Source organism: Nicotiana tomentosiformis, chromosome 9, assembly GCF_000390325.3.
Source record: "Nicotiana tomentosiformis chromosome 9, ASM39032v3, whole genome shotgun sequence".
In the NCBI taxonomy this organism is placed as follows: Eukaryota; Viridiplantae; Streptophyta; class Magnoliopsida; order Solanales; family Solanaceae; genus Nicotiana; species Nicotiana tomentosiformis.
This window is the reverse complement of record NC_090820.1, coordinates 110,242,507-110,264,900: the sequence shown is the minus strand read 5'-3', so window position 1 is coordinate 110,264,900 and position 22,394 is coordinate 110,242,507. Positions and strand designations below refer to the sequence as shown.

The window sequence follows — 22,394 nt, the reverse complement described above, 5'->3', positions numbered from 1 at the left end:
CTACTGTGTATATAACGTCAAAATTTTCTGACTTTCTGTCAGTGGCAGAGCCAGAATTTTTACTAAGAAGTGTCAAAATATAAAAAATTAGATACACCGAAAAATCAAGAGGGGTCAACGTATAGTAAAAAAATACATAAATCAAAAAACATTATCTAGCAATACTATGTAATTTTCCGGCGAAGGGGTATCGATTGACACTCCTTGGTTGAATGTGACTCCGCCACTACTTCCTGACGTATTTACTTTTTTTAATATTTTGAATCATCGGTAAAATCCTACCTCCGCCGCTGGTGCATGGTGCAAGGACAACTAGGTTGAGTTATTGGCTATGGTTAACTTGTATTTCCTTTGCTTTGCATCTTTCCTGATTGGATGGTTTGTCAGGAGAACACCTTTTGTGAAGAAACAATACCTTAGCAATCTGAATTGGCAAAATTTGAAGCCAAAGACAGAGTAATAGAATGCAGTTTAATTTGATTTTCAGTTTGTATTTTCTACTTGATCTGTAGTTCTATTCCCTTTGCTTATGCATGTTACTAGTTTATACCTTGGTTTAGTTGAGAAAATAAACCAAGACTTTTGCTACATTATTCTTTGTATATCACAAGAATATGATATTGTATATTTGTCTCCTAACCGCAAAAGGATGTGCTCCAGCGGATGGGGTTGTCTTTCCCTTAATCATGAGTTTCGGGTTCGAGTCCTGGTATGAAAAAAATCTTTGGTAGGGAGCGTTTTCCCCGAATGAGGCCCTTCACGACGTGAATCCGAATATAGCCGGGCATCAATGCGGGTACCAAACATCGGGTGGAAACATACAAAAAATATTATTGTCTCTTTTATAATTCTCGCATTTACTTTATGATTTTTGTTCGCTTTCGCTTTTTCTGTGCCCCTTTTTCAATTACTATTATCAATTAAATACTTCTTAGTTAATTATAATTAATTCAAAAAATTAGATTTCACTTGACTCGTTTCGGCAGATGAAATGTTCAACATGAATTATTTCTTTGTTCTGTTCTTTTCTTTTTCAGGAGTGGGAAGGAAGGTATTTTGTAGTCAAAAGACACACACACCAGTCAAGTATGGAAAACTTTTCAAATGAGCCAAAAACCTACATGAAAATTTTCTTGTGTGATCATGACTCGACTAATTTAGATTCGCGCTTAACAAGACTTATCTAAAAGCACTCCTACCAAATAAATAATTTATTCTTATGGTTCGAATTCAAAATCTTTGATTAAGAATAAATGAAAAAACGTACATGAATTTTCTTTTGTGTAACTTGATTATATCAGATTCTGAGTACACAACACCAATTAGAGAAGGAAGCACTCCTATAAAAAAATCATTTATAAAAGAAATTACATTCATCCCACCATATCCTCTAGGAGTACGAAAGGAAGGTATTTAAATTTTATAGTCAAAAGACATAACCATACAAGCATACACCACTCAAACATGAAAAACTTTTCAGACGTACCAAAAAGCCTATATGGAACTTTTTTTTTGTAATCATCCGATATTTGGAACTACTCACTCGACTAATTCAGATTAGTGTTTGCAAAACCTATTTAAAAGAGAAGGGCTCCTATTGTAGATTTTTTATTTCTAGTATTCGAACACGGGATTTATGATTAAGGGCGAAGAAATTATATTCATCATATCACATCCTGAGAAGAAAAGTATTTTAATTTTGTAGTCAAAAGACATACATGGAGTTGTTGAAGCATGAAAGAAGTAAACCTAAAGTAAGAAGTAAAAGACTGGACTCATTGCTCATTAGCTTACCCCGTAAGAGAAGATTATAATATGTTTGTAAAATCAATTTATTTTATTAAAATTTACACCAGATGAATCTTTTTAGAACCATTGCTTATATTTTGACCTCCTTAATTTCTGGTGATTATTATATACAAGTTTCTGACGGCTGTCATGTTTTGTGGCAAATTTTAATAATCACTGTATGAAAAATTCTGGCAACCTTTCATATTTTCGTAGCAAATCCTAACTATCTTCATATCAAAAACTATGACGATTGCTAGTAGACTAGTTAACGTGCCTTAGTGAAATTAGTTGACGACTAATTGATAGTTATATGAAATAAAATAAGTCATAACCTACTCAAAGAAAGTGGGTTTGCTAGCTCTACTTCTTTTTTCTTTTTTATAAATTATATGTTAGTATTACAGTTTTGTCGTATGTAATATTGTCATAGAATACACTATAAGTTCTGTAATAAACATAACATATTTGATTTTTTTTTTATTTCTTAATTTTAAAACAAATATTTTTTCATCCTTACTTGTACTTCTCCATATTAACAATAAAGTACACACGAGTATTATGTCTGTGTAATTTTAAAAAATTAACTCAAAAAGGTAGAAAGGAAAGAACTTATGGTTATAAGTTATTGACTTGTTCCGAGAAAAACTAAGGTCAAAAATTTAAATTAATTAAACATAATGCCACCAAAATTCAGGGATGTGAAGAAGTAAATGCTTTTAATTGGTTTGACATGTGACACTTCTTAGTAGAAGGATGTGGCTTGACTTATACAAACCAATACAAAGTCTTTCTCTCTCTCTTTTTTTTTTTTTTTTTCAAATGACAAGTCTATTATTGCTATTATTAATATTATTATTGCTGCAAAAATTAAGTCTATTATAATATATTTTTAGTCTATCTGGTATCCATTTTGGGGTCCGATAAATTCAAATTTTGCCGGAAAAGTCTCACTTTAAAGGGTAAAAAGTTGCTTACCAAAGACGATTTCATGTTCAAGGATCGAATCTAAGATATCCGATTAACGATATATGAGTATTTACTACTCTACCACAATAGCGATTATTATAATATTATTATTGGTGCTATTGTTTTCATTGTTTATATTCTTTCCATCTTGAAGATACTTTTTTATACAACTATTGGAAGGGTCAAATTAATTATTCGAGTTGTATGGCTACACAGATTAATATAATTAGTTCTTATAGCAAGATTTATAAATCAAAAATCACACATGAAAAAAGGGTTAAAGTAAAACATAAAACGTTATAAAGAAAAGTAAGTTCCTTTTTAACTGTTAAGTTATAATGTGCAAATTAAATAAGAAACAAAGAAATTATTTATAGACTATTATTTGTAAGATGAAAGTAGGAGGAGTTCCATTGATAATCAGTTGACCAAGTAATACCGATAACAAACTTGGCTGAATATATTATACTTTTTCATTTTTAATTTATGTGACACTATTTTTTAATTAATATATCACACTTTATAATTTAAAATAATTTAACTTTAAACTTCTCATTTTACTTTCAGTGAGAAACTTTTATTACGAAACAAGTGTTATAGCGTGTTTCAGACCACAAATTTTTTTTAAAATTCTTTCTTTTTTAAATTTCGAGTCAGATCGAACTATGTCACATAAATTAAAACAAATAAAGTATTTATTTTTATATATTATAAAAACTAAAATAAGAGGTCGTTTGATCATAAGCATAGTCAGAATTTGAAACTTACAAGTTTAGATTCTAGTCCTATTAAATTACTAGATTCTAAATTATTGATTTGTACATATTCAATAAAATTTCTTAAGACAAATATATGATTTGAAGTTTTGAACCAAAGCTATTACGTTCGATCAAACTCGTAACCTAAACTCCAGCTCCACCGCTACATTTGATTACAATTTTCAGAGTCTAATAGTTAATCAAATAATCCTACAATTAATTCCTTGGCTGTAACACTGACATAGATAATAGCTACTACAATAATACAAATAATAAAATAACACTAATTAAGTAAAAAAACAAATATTTTTTATCATCAAGCTTCTATCCAACGGTCATCATTTTAACAAAATCATCAAAGTTGACTTGACCATCCCCATCCAAATCTGCTTCTTTAATCATCTGCTCTGCCTCTTCATCTGTTAGTTTTTCCCCTAGGTTAATCATCACGTGCCTCAGCTGCGCAGATTCATAAACATATTTTAACGGATTTAAATTATATATACTAACAATTTAAAGAATATTTTTGTAATTTTAACATAAGATTGTATGTTACTTTATTAGTTACTACTATTTTTATTAGGTTATCAGTTAATGTTCATCAAATAATTTAGCTGTAATTATCTTATAAGTGACTTAATTATATAAATATTTTTTAATCATAGTGTATAAAAAACTTCTTAGATTATTACTCACTCCGTCCAAAATTAGTTGTCATGTTTTACTTCTCGAGTGTCAAAATATGTGAATTTTGACTAATAATTTTAAAAATATTTTCTATCATATCGTATAATTTTTTGAATATTTAAATCTTAGATTTAAAATATTGAGTTAATCTATATTAATTTAGTTTTAAATATAGCTAAACTGATTCTCGACGAGCAAAACATAACAACTAATTTGGGACGGAAGAAATAATAAATAATAAAAAGTCAAAAGAAGCAAGTGCATTGTTCAGTGTGAACTGTGGAAAAATTCATTGTACGACAGATTGGTTTTAAAGAGATAAGCTAATAAATATCTAGGATTTGAAACAGAACAACTGTGAACATAAGAATATTTTATGATAATGATAGATAAAATTAACATGTGAACTCCTCACCTTCTACTCATGTAGTTTAACTCATTTGCACTAAGCCTTAGCTATTATTTTATGATAAGAAAGATTGTTTTAATTATTTGCTCTGTTTCAATTTAGATGACACACTTTCTTTATTAGTTTATTAAAAAAATTGATATATTTTTTAAATTGGAAATAATTCAATTTTAAACTCTTCATTTTACTCATTTTACCCTTGATGAGAAGTTTTAATAACCACATAAATGTCATGACCCACAAAACATTTATCCCTTAAGCTTTTAAGACCACAAATTTCAAAAATCTTCTTTTTTTTCTTAAACTTCGTACCGAGTAAAACTATCTCATCTAAATTAAAATGGAAGTAATAATATTTAGTGACAATTTGTTATTCGTAAATACTCCTTTTGATTAAAAAACATTTTTATCTTTTTGACTGGTCTTCAAGAACAATATGAGTACATACCGTACATGATTGACTACGAAAAAAGAAGAAGATTATAAGAGTACTTGAAAAAAGTTATATAATTTTTTTTTAAAAGCATAAATTAAAGGTTAATTTTTCAAAATCAACATAATAACAACAATAAAAACACGAAATTCAAACAAAATACAGACTCACATCGTTAGCTGAAATGTAACCATTTTGATCTTTGTCAAACACCTTAAAAGCTTCTTTTAGTTCCTCCTCTGCATCAGTCTCCTATATAGGAAAAACAAAAAATAACAATATTATACATATATATAAGAAAATTATTTTTATTCAATTTAAGGAGAGTGTTGGAACAATGGTAAGTTATTTTTGTGTAACTATAAGTTACTGGTTCGAGCCGCGTAGACGGTGTGTATCACACCCCTGCGGTCATTTTCCGAACCTTGCGTAAACGCGAGATGCCTTGTGGACCGGAATACCCACTTAACAATAGTAAGTTGATATGGTTAAGTATAAATACCCGATGCGATTAACTTTTTACCTTCATTTTTTGTGTGATGAGGTTGAGGAATTCAGTAAATTCAGTGATTCCATTCTCATCAGCATCAACTTCACTAATCATACGATACAGCTCTTCCTCTGTTGGATTTTGATCCAATGATCTAATCACAGTCGCCAATTCTTCAATTGTAATGCAGCCTGTACATAAAATGCATCTTAAAAACACAATGTCAAAGTGTTACTAAAAAAAACAATGAAATCCAGTTCTTGGTTAGACCATATATATGAATGTCATGTTTGAGATTTTTAAAAGAAAGAAATACAGTATATAATTAAAACGGACAGCTCGATACACGAAGCATTTCGTATTCAACCAGAATACGGGAAATATCGCATCCCAAGAAGATGTGATGTAGGCAACATACCGTGAAACACAGTATAAGTGAAAGAAAATAAATGAAAAGCAAATCATTCAAGAAAAAGAAGACTACTAACCATCTCCATCTTTGTCAAACAGTGCTTCTTCACATTCAATAAGTTGATCTGCTTTTAATATATCTGCCATGATATTAATTCTTGAGCTTTTGTTTTTGTGTGTGTGTCTGAGAGAGAGAGAGATGGGCATAGGTGTATAATGACTGGGCTTTAAATAAAGGAAATAGCATTGTCCCTAGAGGGCTTAGTAAACATTCAATTTCATTAAAATTAATATTACAAGTTAGAAAAAAAGTGGAGTAAATAAGGGGTTTGACCTAAGAAAGGAGTATTTGATTTAGAACATAACTAAGAAGAATTGAGCTTCTTTATTTTCATCTGGTTTTCGGCAGCATTTGAGCTCCGATTAATTTAGATTTGCACTGCTGCGTAACGCCCATTAAACGAAAAATTTAAGATTTTTAGATTTTGAATTTTAGGATGGACTTCACCGATTTTATTTTAAAGGGAAAGAGGAAGTCCGGACGTCAACTTCTTTGATGACGACCAAGAGGAGGAAGATATTTCCCAATAGTGGTCCTCCTTTAGTCAAAATTATAGACCAGGTATTTATTTCTCTCCTTCAGGTTCTACTGCACCCTTCGGTCAAGTAAACCAAGCTCATTATTTTATTTTAATTTTTTTCATTCTCAAATCTAAGATCCGAAACCTCTATAGTTATGGGTGGATAAATCTTATACATCCTATCACAACACTTTGTGATAGAAAGAATTGAGTTAACCTTCGAATTTTCTTTTGATGACAAGTAAAAATTATCTCCTTTGATTATTTTAATAGAAGAAAATAATGTCTACAGATTTCCCTCTTTTAATATAAGATGAGACTTAAATGAGACCACTCAACTATTTTAAGTAGTAAAGCTTAAAATAAACAAACATAAATTATAGAACAAAAAACTAAAATATTAGAAGCAAAAATTGGCCGAAAAATAAGTAGCATAAGAGGAAATAAGTAGTGAACTTTATTTAGCGAATGATTATGGAAGAAGAAAAAATAACTTGAAAAAAAAAACTGAAAGGGGAAGATCAAAGTATAATAGAAAAGGATGAGATTAATAAAAAAAAATTAAAACGTAGTTTTTATATTAAAATATGATTTTTTTAATTCGAAAACTTATTAGTTTTGGCTTCTGAAAATGTTTTTCCCAAGGCCTTTCCAAATAAAGAGCTTTTCCTCAAAAAACAAATTACTTAAATAAAAACAGTCAAATTGTGTTTAAGACCAGAATTAAGAGTAGTCGTTGGTCATGACTCCGTCACGCAAGCCATGTCAACCCTGACCAAAAACCATCCAAGATTCTATCCTCAAAAGTGACGGATTCAAGCTTTTAGATATGAAATTTCTAATAAGAACGTTTTTACTTTTATGAGTCACTTACGGGTTCAAGTCGCGAAAACAATCATTAATGCTTGTATTAAGGTAGGTTGTCTATATTATACTCTTGGGGTACAGTTCTTCTCCCGATCCTGTGTGAATGCAAGATGTTTTGTACATTGAACTGCTATTGTTTTTACACAGTAATGGAAATACATGTAGAAGTCAAAAGATTCAAAAATTTACTATTTATACACAAAAAAATAATTTTAACCTGACATATATATAACATAATTTTTCCAACGAAGGGGTTAGGAAAATCCTTTGTGTCCCTAGCTCCGCCCCTGTTGAACGATGTGAATCTGAATTAATCGAATCACTGAGCCGAATACATGAATGGTTAAACTAAACAAAAGAAATAAAAGATGATTAACATTTATAACGCAGCTGGATGGTTAGATGAGTAGGGAACAAAGAACATTGAAAGAGAATGACTGGAGAAAGTATGGGAAGGTGTATACTGTGTACTATAATTTGCCTTAAAACCAAGCAAATTGTTTTTTCTTTCTTTTGACTATTTTAGTTTTACACCAAATAGCACGCTCCGTTGCGTGCAAGAGGATTGCCATTTTTATCACCTCTCGTTCCTGCCAGGTGTCTCATCTGTATGACACATGATTTGCTAATCCTCTTAATTCATTCTGTTTAGTTTTTTCTTCTTCTTTTGTTTCAATAATCTCCTATATATGAGTATTTTGAACTTTGATTATGCAATTAGTTAATTCGGAAAAGTGTCAAGTATACCCTTTTACTATGAGACAAAGGTTTAAATATACTCTCGTTATACTAATTTGGTTCCAAATATATCCCTGCCGTAATACTATTAGTTCAAATATGCTCATCTTCCGTTAAGTTTGTTCAAGGTGGACATCTAATACTACGTGACACTGACATTTGATGAGGTGGATGCCACAGACATGCCACCTCAGTGCCCCTAACCCATTTTATCCCTCCCTCTATTTGTTTTTCCACCACTAAAACTTTCTTTACCTCCTCCAATATTGCCGCCCTAACCGCTACCATGAACAATATTAATTTTCATCTAGTCAACTCAGACAAAGTCGTAGTATTTGAACAGTGTGACGCCGAATGCTGCCTATCTGCAAATGCTTTGGGCACCTGGGTCTGCAAAAGAATACTTCAATTAGTCACCCCCAATATCATGCATACAATAGTACATAAAGAGATTATCTAGTTTCTCGAGGAAGAGAACTTCATCTGAAATTTGAGAAACTTCGGATTATATTGAATCTAATGCGAGCGATGAGTGAAAAAACAAACATATATAAAAGATTAAACTTTGAAAACAATAAGTATTTTTTATGGTGGCGGTAATGGTGGCAATGGGGGCGGAGGGGAAGAAAATTTTAGTGGTGGAAAAAAAATAGAAGGGAGGGGTAAAATGGGTTAGAGGCACTGAGGTGGCATGCCACATGGCATCCGTGGCATGCCACCTCAGTGCCCCTAACCTATTTTACCCTTCCCTCTATTTATTTTTCCACCACTAAAATTTTCTTTACCTCTTCCACTATTGCCGCCTTAACCGCCACCATAAACAATATTAATTTTCATCTAGTCAACTCAAACCAAATCGGAGTATTTAAACAGTGTGACACTGAATGGTGCCTGTCTGCACATGCTTTGAGCACCTGGGTCTGCAAAAGAATACTTCAATTAGTCACCCCCAATATCACGCACATTAGTAGTACATAAAGAGATTATCTAGTTTCTCGAGGAAGAAAACATCATCCGAAATTTGAGAAGTTCGGATTGTATTAAATCCAATGCGAGCGATTAGTGGAGAAAAAAACATATATAAAAGACGAAACTTTGAAAACAATAAGTATTTTTTTACGGTGACGGTAATGGTGGCAATGGGTGTGGAGGGGAAGAAAATTTTAGTGGTGGAAAAAAAATAGAAGGGGAGGGATAAAATGGGTTAGGGGCATTGAGGTGGCATGCCACATGGCATCCACTTCAGCGCCCCTAATCCATTTTACCCCTCCCCCTATTTATTTTTTCACCGCTAAAATTTTCTTTACCTCATCCACTATTGTCGCCTTAACTGCCACCATGAACAATATTAATTTTCATCTAATCAACTTAGACCAAATCGAAGTATTTAAACAGTGTGACACTGAATGGTGCCTGTCTGAACATGCTTTGAGCATCTGGGTCTGCAAAAAAATACTCCAATTAGTCACCCCTAATATCACGCACGTTAGTAGTACATAAAGAGATTATCTAGTTTCTCGAGGAAGAAAACTTCATCCGAAATTTGAGAAGTTCGGATTGTATTAAATCCAATGCGAGCGATGAGTGGAGAAACAAACATATATAAAAGACTAAACTTTGAAAACAATAAGTATATTTAAATATTTTCTCATAATATAAGGGTATATTTACAATAAATATAACGGAAGTTTATAAAATACCGAACTTATGCATATATCTAACAAACTCAAATTAGTTACTTATATTTGCATGTTGCCGTCAAGAACGGAAACATGCATATTGTGTACGCTTTTATTCTATTTTTATAAACTTAGGTAAATCTTTTAGAATACACATACACGCACTTAAAAGTTTACTATGTTATCTTTAACAAAATACATATGCACTTAGAAGTTTACTATTATTAGGTCACATAAATAAGAATAATTTTCATATGATATTTTCTTATAAGTTTTCATAAATCATAATAAGGCATTTCAAGACTTACGTGAGCCATAATATTTTTATTTATTGGGCTAACTAAATGGGCACAACTTTCTTCGTTTTCATGAATTTTCTTAATTTTAATTTTATAATTTTATATAACTCAAACATATTATCCGATAGTGTTTATGTGGTTTTTTAAATTATACACTCAGTAATATGAGTACATATGCAAACCACGTAACGAAGGTTGTTAACGAAATATCCTTCTTCTTTTTTAACCCTTCGTAAATATATTTTACGATGGATAAAATTATAGATACAAATAAAGGTTATTTTTACAAACAAAAACAAAAAACAAAATTGCCATATGAAAAATAGGAAAAAGGAAGAAGAGAATAAGTGGGAAACTCCTTTAGTTGCATTATCCCTAACAAAGAGTGATCGTCTTTGGTTTCAAAAGGAAAAAAGAATTAGTTAAAATCGCTATTAAGGAGAAGTCAAAATTGCCGTAGATTTAAAAGAAAAAAAGAATAAGAGAATAGCTGTCACACCCCTTTTCTCCCCCAAAAAAGATAAAATGTATATTATTGATTGTGGATGGTGGGTTAAAGAGTTTCTTCAATTAAAGTGACAAACTTGAATAGAGATTATTTTATTTACAGAGTCGCCACTTGGAATTAATTTTTTTTTTGTGTTCCAAGTCACCTTTTGTTTGAATCCTTAGTCAAAGGAAGATTTGACTCTTTTATTATTGGTCTGCAAAACAAAATTCGGGTAAGGAATTCTGTTGACCGGGGAGAAGGTGTAAGGCATTCCCCGAGTCCCGTGGTTCTAGCACGGTCGCTTTATTGACTAAAATTGGCTTGAATTAATTTTGGACAAATTGTGATTTATTGGTTTCCATATTTTATCTATGTCCGCTTTTATTATTAAAATATAAAATTATCTTTGAAAATAAATCGCGTGTGTGAATTCGTTTTATTTATTGTGCCAAAATTATGTCACGAGTACGTGTACACAACTAATAACACCTTATTAATTATTAAGATTGTTTTGTCAAAAGTTGCGTGAATGAATACCTTGCCTTTAATCTTTTTGAAATCGTAATTATGTCACGCGGATGTATACATAATAACGATAATTTATTTATTAATACACGCCTAAAATATTCTAACGCATTTATAAATTATTCCTAAACTGCATTTGAGATGTATTGTGAAGCAAAAAGTTATGGAATAATCGAGGAAAATGGTTCAGCTTTTGTTCTTATTAAATTGGGCCTGACAGATATTATTGTGGCCCAAAGCCTAGCGTATATAATGTAGCTACTCAATAAATGGTCTAAAAAAACTCCTGCTTTTAAAATACTACCCACACACTATCTAGTTATCATGCAATTTTTAAGCTTTAACTACAAGTAAAAAAAACTAATTATGACCAGATATTCAAGAACTATGCCAGTAGAACAAAATCAAGATATTTGACAAAACTAGCTAACAAGATAATCAAGTGACAAAAATCTACATCATATTGAATAATCTTCACAAATTTCATGCTTCAAACGATATATTCACATATGTAGTTATCAAAACTTTAAACGAGAGTAGAAGGATAAACCTCAACGGAGAAATTTTCTTTCATGTTACTAATGAATCTTCAACGTCATATTAGAATGGAAAAAAAACGCCTACAAGCTTGAAAGCGGGCAGGACATTGACCGAAGTTCTACCACACGACCTCGCTAATTCGACCACGAAGCTACACCGACGATTTCGATAAAAACTCAAACTTGAAAAATGATACTGCGTTATGTAAAAAATATGGATTGTTTTAAGGTGCTTTCAATGGAGTTTTTGGCTGGTTTTGGACTGATTCTTTGGTTGGGAAAAAGGCTTTTTTTTTTTTTATTTGCTGTTTTTCGTCACCCCTTTTTTGGCTATTTTTGCAGCAAATTTTTGCTGGAAAATGGCTATTTTTCAGGTGTTTTTGGAGCCGTTTTTGGATTGATTTTCGGCTGTTTTTGAGCTGGGTTTTTGGAGGTCTTTTTGTTGGTTTTTGACTGATTTCTTGGTCCATTTTTTGGGCTCCTTTTTCTTTCTCCTTTGAGCAGAAAATAGGGGCTGATTTTGTAAGTGAGGGACAAAGTGTGGGGACAAAGCATGGGGGGAAAAGCAAGCATTGGGGGGACAAAGCATAAAACATGGGGGAGACAAAGCATGGGGGGACAAGGTATGGTGGGGAGGGGACAAGCATGGGGGACAAGGTAGAGTGGGGACACGCGCGGGGGACAAGGTAAAGTGGGGACACGCGTGGGGGACAAAAAAAAGTTGTGTGGGGACACGCTTGGGAAGCGGAAAATATTCAAGCACGGTCAAAAATCAGGTGCTCACACCATGCCCCTCTTTGCTTGAAAACATTAAAAAATTTCAGGCAAAGATAAAGTGAGACATGTGACTAAGTTTTAACCATATCGTTATTCAAAAAAGGAAGAAAATAAAAGAAAAAGATGCAACCGAGTCCTGGTTTTGGACAACCTACATATCCCGGGTTATAAGGGAATCAGGTCGCGTGTAGTTCAAGAAAAATGATGGAGTGATGAGTTCGAAAGTCGAGTTAGGTTCCGTCGATCCTCCGGTCTGTGGTCTTGCTATTACATCAAAATTGAAAGAAACTAAACAAGCCTATCAACTATGAGTTACAAGATTCATATCTATAAGTCTTTTGAAGCTTGATCTTGAATCTTGACTGGTTGTTCATGCAAGCTCTGATCTGAACTTTGATGCTTGCTAGTTGTAAGTGCTAGTTCATTCTTCTACGGCTTCTTCTGAGTAAAACGGGAAATATGAAGCTCGTAACTTCAGTCATGTCTTGAATAGTCTGTATCATTTCCATCTGCTTCTGCATGTGGATTCCCTTTCTTTTCCTTTTCTTTTCTTTATTTTGGATTGAGACTTTTTCTTTTGTTCATCTCGAACCTTTTGCCTTGAGGTAAAACCTGCTCAGACATCACAACAAACAAACGAACGAAATTTTTCTGCCCCAGTTTTCACTAGGAAATTTTTGTGAGTTATTGTAACAAAATTCTAAACTACTTCTTTATTGAAAGCAAATAAATAAATAAAAAACGGGAATGGTGTATCCTGAAAAGGTCATGATCCCAAAAGAATGTCTCAACTAAGTATTGGTGTACCTTATGTTGGGAAAATGCGGCAAGGTAATGAGAGTGGTGTACCATGCATTTAAGCTCAAATCAACTAGGGAATGAAGTATCATATGTTGGATAACACAGTTAGGGATTGGTGTAGCCTATACTGGTAAGGATATCGGGGATTGGTGTACCCTATACTGAAAAGGAAATGTAATCAGGGGTTGGTGCCGTGTATTACTGAAAAGGAAATATAACCAAGGATTGATGCCCTGTAGAACTGAAAAGGAAATGTAACTAGGGGTTGTCGCCCTGTATTACTGAAAAGCAAATGTAACCAGGGGTTGGCGCCCTGTATTACTAAAAAGAAAATATAACTAGGGGTTGGCGCCCTATATTACTAAAAAGAAAATATAACCAGGGGTTGGCGCCCTGTATTACTGAAAAGGAAATGTATCCAAGGGTTGACGCCCTATATTACTGAAAAGGAAATGTAACCAAGGGTTGACGCCCTATATTACTGGGAAAAAGAATGTTGAATCCCCTTGGAGAAAAAGTTCTACTTGGGTTAAACTATGAAAAACAAGACTGGACAAAGAGCACTTCTACCCGGATTAAACCAAATTAAGCAAACATGGGCGAAGAGTACTATGAACTGGATCCCCCTAGGCGAAAAGGTTCTACCTGGGTTAAACTACGAAAAATAACCTGCGCGAAGAGTACTTCTACCCGGAACTATGAACTAGATCCCCTAGGCGAAAAGGTTCTACCTGGGTTAAACTACAAAAAGCAACCTGAGCGAAGAGTACTTCTACCCGGAACTATGAACTGAATCCCCTAGGCGAAAAGGTTCTACCTGGGTTAAGCTACGAAAATAACCTGAGCGAAGAGTACTTCTACCCGGAACTATGAGCTGGATCCCTCTAGGCGAAATGGTTCTACCTGAGTTAAGCCACGTAAAACATCCTGAGCGAAGAGTACTTCTACCCGGAACTATGAGCTGGATCCCCCTAGGTGAAAATGTTCTACCTGGGTTAAGCTACAAAAACCAATCCTTAGCGAATAGTATTTCTACCTGGAAACTATGAGCTGGATCCCCATAGGCGAAAAGGTTCTACCTAGGTTAAGCTACAAAAACCAATCCTGGGTGAATAGTACTTCTACCTGGAAATAAGAGCTGGATCCCCCTAGGCGAAAATGTTCTACCTGGGTTAAGCAACCTAAAACAGCCTGGGCGAAAAGTACTTCTACCCGGAACTATGAGCTGGATCCCCCTAGGCGAAAAGGCTCTACCTGGGTTAAGCTACAAAAACCAATCCTGGGCGAATAGTATTTCTACCTGGAAACTATGAGCTGGATCCCCATAGGCGAAAAGGTTCTACCTAGGTTAAGCTACAAAAACCAATCCTAGGCGAATAGTACTTCTACCCGAAAATATGAGTTGGATCCCCCTAGGCGAAAATGGTCTACCTGGGTTAAGCTACCTAAAACAGCCTGGGCGAAAAGTACTTCTACCCGAAACTATGAGCTGGATCCCCCTAGGCAAAAAGGTTCTACCTGGGTTAAGCTACAAAAACCAATCCTGGGCGAATAGTATTTCTACCCGGAAACTATGAGCTGGATCCCCATAAGCGAAAAGGTTCTACCTAGGTTAAGCTACAAAAACCAATCCTAGGCGAATAATACTTCTACCCGGAACTATGTGTTGGATCCCCCTAGGCAAAAATGTTCTACCTGGGTTAAGCTACCTAAAACAGCCTGGGCGAAAAGTGCTTCTACCCGGAAATATTAGCCGGATACCCCTAGGTGAAAAGGTTCTACCTGGGTTAAGCTACAAAAAATAGCCTGGGCGAAGAGTGCTTCTACCCGGAACTATGAGCTGAATCCCCCTAGGCGAAAATGGTCTACCTGGGTTAAGCTACCTAAAACAGCATGGGCGAAAAGTACTTCTACCCGAAACTATGAGCTGGATCCCCCTAGGCAAAAAGGTTCTACCTGGGTTAAGCTACAAAAACCAATCCTGGGCGAATAGTATTTCTACCCGGAAACTATGAGCTGGATCCCCATAAGCGAAAAGGTTCTACCTAGGTTAAGCTACAAAAACCAATCCTAGGCGAATAATACTTCTACCCGGAACTATGTGTTGGATCTCCCTAGGCAAAAATGTTCTACCTGGGTTAAGCTACCTAAAACAGCCTGGGCGAAAAGTGCTTCTACCCGGAAATATTAGCCGGATACCCCTAGGTGAAAAGGTTCTACCTGGGTTAAGCTATAAAAAATAGCCTGGGCGAAGAGTGCTTCTACCCGGAACTATGAGCTGAATCCCCCTAGGCGAAAAAGTTCTACTTGGGTTAAGCTACGAAAATGAGAGGTATGAACAATAGTTATCCATGCTAAAAATAAAGGAAAATGGAGATTTTGAGGAAACTTACCTTTGGCGACATTCGTCCTTTAGAAATCACCATTCTTCATTGTTTTGTTTATGCTTTTCAACTTTGTTTTGCTTTTGTGGAATTTCACTTTCGACTTCTTTCCTCCGAAACTTTCAATTTCTTAGAATTGGGGAACCTTTAGCTTTTCAAACTTTGCCAAAATGGTTAGCCACTTGAGACTTAACCTATTCAACTTCATTTTTCCTTGTAGGCACTTTCAATTTGATTTCCTCTTTACAAGAGTTTTTGATTTCTAAGCATCAGCTGCCATGGCCAGTCCGGGTCGACTTGATATCGCTGCCGAGTTTGGGTGCCTTTTTTTTTTGCATATTAGCTTTTATCAAACGAAAGCCCTGTAAATCAGTCTTGATATCCCTTCTTTGCCTTAGTTTTGGAACAGAGTTAGCCCAAAATGGAATCAAAGAAAAACAAACAATGGAATGGACAATGAATTTAGACAAGAGGTATCCCTTTCGGGGAAGGAAAGAATGACTTATCTGAAATATATGCGAACTTCAATGAACATGACATGCCTTTTGGACTTGATGTCTGATCTGTGTAAACCGTCCGACTCTTAGAAATTCATCATAACTTTTTCCTTGAAACCTAGAAACCTTGTCCAGGATTGTCAATACCAATGGTTGTGAAGATCCTCTTTTCGATCAGTAGTGCCCTTTGCGGGTTTTCACCAGCTAATCTCTCTCATTTCTCTTCTCACCATCGCCTTATAGTGCCCTTTGCAGGTTTTCACTAACAAGACTCCCTCATTTTTATTTTATTTGCTCGTCATCGCCCTATGGTGCCCGTGAGATTTTTCACCAATAAGACTCTCTCATTTTATTTCTCTCATTTTGGTGGCATCAGATCCAAGTGATTGTATCCTCCAGTTCTTGAACATTCTCGTTGATTGATCAGAAGGACTTGAAAATGATTTGGGTAAAAAGGATTTGGATTGAATTACAACTTTGGAACCTCTCAGGCGAAACTATCGTCGAACCATTATAACACCTGCCCCAGTTTCAGCTTTTGGGGGAATATAGATTTTTATTTTGGTGTGACTGAACCCCAGAGAGAGGCTGCCTACGTATCCTTTCGGAATCAAGTCGGACGTAGTTCGATTAACATGAACTTATTTGATTTTTTTTTTATTTTTTTTCCTTTTTTTTTCTTTTTTTTTTTCTTTTTTTTTTTTTTTTTTTTTTAAATAACATCTTAAGGTTCCAAAAAGGGTAGTCAAAGAAAGGTAACAGGCTCAAAAGGGTTAGCAAAGGGTTGATGGTGTTTGGATAGCGAGAATGAAAGCCTTCATCATCCCAATCAGAGAACATTAATGCTATATAGAGAGTCAAACATAGTACCTTTTGACTGCATCCGCGTTGACGGTTGTTTCAAGGACACATTCTTCGTTGCTTCCCAGGTACAACGCTCTCTTTTACAGTACTCTCATTACAATGTATGTACCTTTTCAATTTGGAGCCAATTTTCCTTTAGCTTCTTCATGAGTTGGGAGGATACGTCTCACAGTGAGTTTTTCTATTTTAAATTTATTGGGCCGCACTTTCTTGTTGTAGACACGGACCATTCTTTATTGGCACAACTGCCCGTGGCAAATTGCGGCCAATCATTTTTCATCCATTAATGTCAATTATTTCAATCGGTTCTTGACCCAATCTTTATCCTAAATACCGGCTTCAACAATGATCCGAAGAGAGGGAATCTCAACTTCTTTCCAATTTTCTATTTATTTTCTTACAAGCCTTGTCTTCAAAATATTTTATTTCTTGATCTATTATTTCGGGGTCTGACAACGTTTTAGGATCTGGGCATGAAGTCCGCAAGCATGTCATGTCATTAAAATCTGCATTAACAGAACTAAAAAGAGAATAAGAAAAGTGACAAGATTAAGAAAAGAAACATTCCCCGACAATGAAATATTAATTTCATTTGATTATTTTTTATTTTTTTTTAAAGTTTTTAAGATAGAAGGGTTTACATCATAAAGCAAAGCAGTGAAGTAAAAATATTCGGATTAGATCCTGAAATAATTCGGACGCAGAAAAGATAGCAAGACCGACTACCGAGACTCCCATATAACAGAGAACTTTTCAGGTTCAGCGCCCGTTTTTAGGTTTCTCTTCTGTCTCGGCAATGGCTGCAATGGCCTTCAGTGCCAGATCAAATTCCTCATCTTCACAGATCATTCCGATTACTAGCCCATTTGTGTGAGTAGGCAGAGAATTGTTCATCATATTAGGGGACTCTTCATCCCTAACCACTATTCTCTTGACATTGATGAGGTCTTCCACTGCTCTCTTAAGAGTCTAACAGTCTTCTGTATCATGTCTGACTGCTCCAGAGTGGTATTCACATCTAGCATTAACCTGGTGCAAATGAGACTCAGGGTTTGGCCGGTTCGGGCCTACTGGTCACAGTAGACCTAGCCTGACTAGCTTTTGGAACAAGATCGAGTATGATTCACCAACAGGGGTAATCCATCTCGGGAGGCTCTCTCTCTCTCTCTCTTCTTCTTCTCCTTTCCCTTTTTTTTGATTTTTTTCTTTTTTTGTTGTTTTTCGCTCTTTGTTTTTCTGTGTTATTTTTTGTCACTCTTTCTTTCTTTTTCACTCAATATTTTTTCGATTTTTTTTTTACTCAATTTGTTTATGGCTATGATCGAATCCGATGGGGATTGCCTACGTATCATGACGCCGCATGAATTAGATCATTACGTAGTTCAGGAATACCGAGAACAAATTACATAAGCTACCTTCTTTTTTTTTTTCTTTTGGAATGTTTGAAAAGAAGAATTCTTAAAGGAGAAAGAAAATATATATTTTTTTTGGATTTTGATTATTTTTGTTTTTGGATTTTTTGGGAGAAACAAAGACTTCTAAAGAAACAAAAAATATATTTTTGGATTATTTTTTTTTCAAATGAAAGACTTTTAAAAAGAAAGAATTTTTTTTTTAATTTCAAAAGAAAGATTATTCTTTTTTGGATTTTGGGAGAAAGACTTTTTAAAAAAAGGAAGAACATATTTTTGGATTTTTGGTCTCAAAAAAGAAGCTTCTAAAGAAGTAATTAAAGGAAAATATATTTTGAATTTTTAAAAATTGGGGGCCGGAACCGATGAGGTTTCCCTACGTATCTCACATCCGGTGAGAATCAGACCCGCATAGTTTGGTGGATCAGAAATAAATTAGATAAACTAACTATTTTTATATACAATTAATCTAACAAAATTTTCTAGCAAAAGAAAATATTTTTAATTTTTGTTTTCGATTGTTTTTTTTTGTTTTGGAATTGGTGAAAGAAAAACTTCTAAAGTAGAAAAAAAATGAATTTTGGAAGAAAGACTTTTTTTAAAATAAAAAATAAAAAAAGAAAGAAAATATTTTTGGATTTTTGGTCTCAAACAAAAAATGAAGCTTCTAAAGAAGTAATTAAAGGAAAATATCTTTTTGGATTTTTAAAAAATTGGGGGCCGAGACCGATGAGGTTTGCCTACGTATCTCACATCCAGTGAGAATCAGACCCGCGTAGTTCGGTAAAAATCGACTATGTAATTTTTTTTTTTTTTAAAGAACCTTATGCACTAAACCACATCATTTTTTCTCTCTTCGTTCAAACGATATATGCTAAAGTCGGTCGACAGGAAAGCCTTCCAAATAATGCAACAAGTAGCACATAACATGACATAATGGTCTCCACAAGGTACCTATCCTAAAACAGAACTTGGCCCATGAGTCGAGCGTTGCTAAGTCAAATGCACATGATGCAAATAAAGTGTAGCCTACTAGGGATATTCATTGCTTGTGGCTTGTTCTTCTAAGTTTGTAAATCCTAAAGGAGATGGTATCTAGACCTGGCTTACTCAGGCGGACAACCCGAGCCGAGGAGCGTCAAGCATTACCAGTAGTAGAACAACACTGACTAGCTAACAGCTCTCCCGCCTAAACATGTGTGACTAAATCCTTCACCAGAAGCTGGTAGGCTAACTCGCTTTATCTCATGACAGAAATTTTGTGATGTGGGTAGGCAAACACAACATAACTAATTATTAGAAGACTCAGTGGGATACGAGAGAGGATACAATTTATATGTACAGTTCAATAATATTAAAGCGGTAAAAGGTGGACAAGTAGCACATTAGGCCCAAATAAATCACAATATATACAAAAATTAATAAAGCCAACTAAAATCAATGTACAAGCTCGAATTCTTGAAAGTCCCCAGCAGAGTCGCCATAGCTGTCACACCCCTTTTCTCCCCCAAAAAAGATAAAATGTATGTTATTGATTGTGGATGGTGGGTTAAAGAGTTTCTTCAATTAAAGTGACAAACTTGAATAGAGATTATTTTATTTACAGAGTCGCCACTTGGAATTGATTTTTTTTTGGTGTTCCAAGTCACCTTTTGTTTGAATCCTTAGTCAAAGGAAGATTTGACTCTTTTATTATTGGTCTGCAAAACAAAATTCGGGTAAGGAATTCTGTTGACCGGGGAGAAGGTGTAAGGCATTCCCCGAGTCCCGTGGTTCTAGCACGGTCGCTTTATTGACTAAAATTGGCTTGAATTAATTTTGGACAAATTGTGATTTATTGGTTTCCATATTTTATCTATGTCCGCTTTTATTATTAAAATATAAAATTATCTTTGAAAACAAATCGCGTGTGTGAATTCGTTTTATTTATTGTGCCAAAATTATGTCACGAGTACGTGTACACAACTAATAACACCTTATTAATTATTAAGATTGTTTTGTCAAAAGTTGCGTGAATGAATACCTTGCCTTTAATCTTTTTGAAATCGTAATTATGTCACACGGATGTATACATAATAACGATAATTTATTTATTAATACACGCCTAAAATATTCTAACGCATTTATAAATTATTCCTAAACTACATTTGAGATGTATTGTGAAGCAAAAAGTTATGGAATAATCGAGGAAAATGGTTCAGCTTTTGTTCTTATTAAATTGGGCCTGACAGATATTATTGTGGCCCAAAGCCTAGCGTATATAATGTAGCTACTCAATAAATGGTCTAAAAAAACTCCTGCTTTTAAAATACTACCCACACACTATCTAGTTATCATGCAATTTTTAAACTTTAACTACAAGTAAAAAAAAACTAACTATGACCAGATATTCAAGAACTATGCCAGTAGAACAAAATCAAGATATTTGACAAAACTAGCTAACAAGATAATCAAGTGACAAAAATCTACATCATATTGAATAATCTTCACAAATTTCATGCTTCAAACGATATATTCACATATGTAGTTATCAAAACTTTAAACGAGAGTAGAAGGATAAACCTCAACGGAGAAATTTTCTTTCATGTTACTAATGAATCTTCAACGTCATATTAGAATGAAAAAAAAAACGCCTACAAGCTTGAAAGCGGGCAGGACATTGACCGGAGTTCTACCACACGACCTCGCTAATTCGACCACGAAGCTACACCGACGATTTCGATAAAAACTCAAACTTGAAAAATGATATTGCGTTATGTAAAAAATATGGATTGTTTTAAGGTGCTTTCAATGGAGTTTTTGGCTGGTTTTGGACTGATTCTTTGGTTGGGACAAAAGGCTTTTTTTTTTTTTTTTTTTTACTGTTTTTCGTCACCCCTTTTTTGGCTATTTTTACAGCAAATTTTTGCTGGAAAATGGCTATTTTTCAGGTGTTTTTGGAGCCGTTTTTGGATTGATTTTCGGCTGTTTTTGAGCTGGGTTTTTGGAGGTCTTTTTGTTGGTTTTTGACTGATTTCTTGGTCCATTTTTTGGGCTCCTTTTTCTTTCTCCTTTGAGCAGAAAATAGGGGCTGATTTTGTAAGTGATGGACAAAGTGTGGGGACAAAGCATGTGGGAGACAAAGAATGGGGGACAAGGTATGGTGGGGAGGGGACAAACATGGGGGACAAGGTAGAGTGGAGACACGCGCGGGGGACAATGTAAAGTGGGGACATGCGTGGGGGACAAAGAAAAGTTGTGTGGGGACACGCCTGAGAAGCGGGAAATATTCAAGCACGGTCAAAAATTAGGTGCTCACAATAAGTAGGAAACTTATATTTAATATCGAATGGATATTCTAATTTTTAATTTGTTCTCCATGGACACAAAGATTTAGTTTCTTGGTTCGTTATTGCATTCATAAACTTAATTTATTTTTTGGTGGGAATCTTAAATTAGAATTTTAAAATTAAGATCGTAAATCTCTTAATCTTTAAGGGTTATATGCTGAAATTGAGAAGGAAGAATGATAAGGAGTGATGAAATTATCAAACTGGAATAAATTTTTAAACGAACTTTTATAGTCATTTAAATTATTATCCTAATATTTAGAACTTTTATATCAACTAAATTTTGATTATTATATCTTTCCTTATTGAATTAGATCCTAATATTTAGGAGTTTAAATTCAATTGGCAATTTACCTCAAATAAGGAAAGGATCCCCTTTGTTTTAAAACAGTATTATTCATATATTCTACATTAGTCTATGTATACACAAACTTCATTTTACGTAGTTACTATAAGTCTGGAAATTAAGCATAAAATAATACGCTTTATAATATTATTACAACACTTGTTATATTTATGATACTTGTCTTTATATTTAATATTATTACTAAATTACAGTTAATTAATATATATTTTTACCCTTTTTACCACTTAATCGTGATAAATTAGTATAGTTTAATCTTTGTATATTGATATATGATTTTTTTCTTTTTCAATATATTCACCG

At 34.0% G+C, this 22,394-nt stretch overlaps 1 protein-coding gene across 1 annotated transcript; it reads right to left on the bottom strand.

The window, feature by feature from the left end:
* Nucleotides 1–3,670: 3,670 nt before the first annotated feature.
* Nucleotides 3,671–6,356, bottom strand: LOC104092669 (calmodulin-like protein 8). Its single transcript, XM_009598323.4, has 4 exons — nucleotides 6,023–6,356; nucleotides 5,568–5,725; nucleotides 5,216–5,296; nucleotides 3,671–3,974 (listed from the first exon to the last, which is right to left on the bottom strand). Exons 1-4 carry the CDS (start codon nucleotides 6,150–6,152, stop codon nucleotides 3,840–3,842), a joined length of 504 nt encoding a protein of 167 aa, XP_009596618.1. The 5' UTR covers nucleotides 6,153–6,356; the 3' UTR covers nucleotides 3,671–3,839.
* Nucleotides 6,357–22,394: the final 16,038 nt, after the last annotated feature.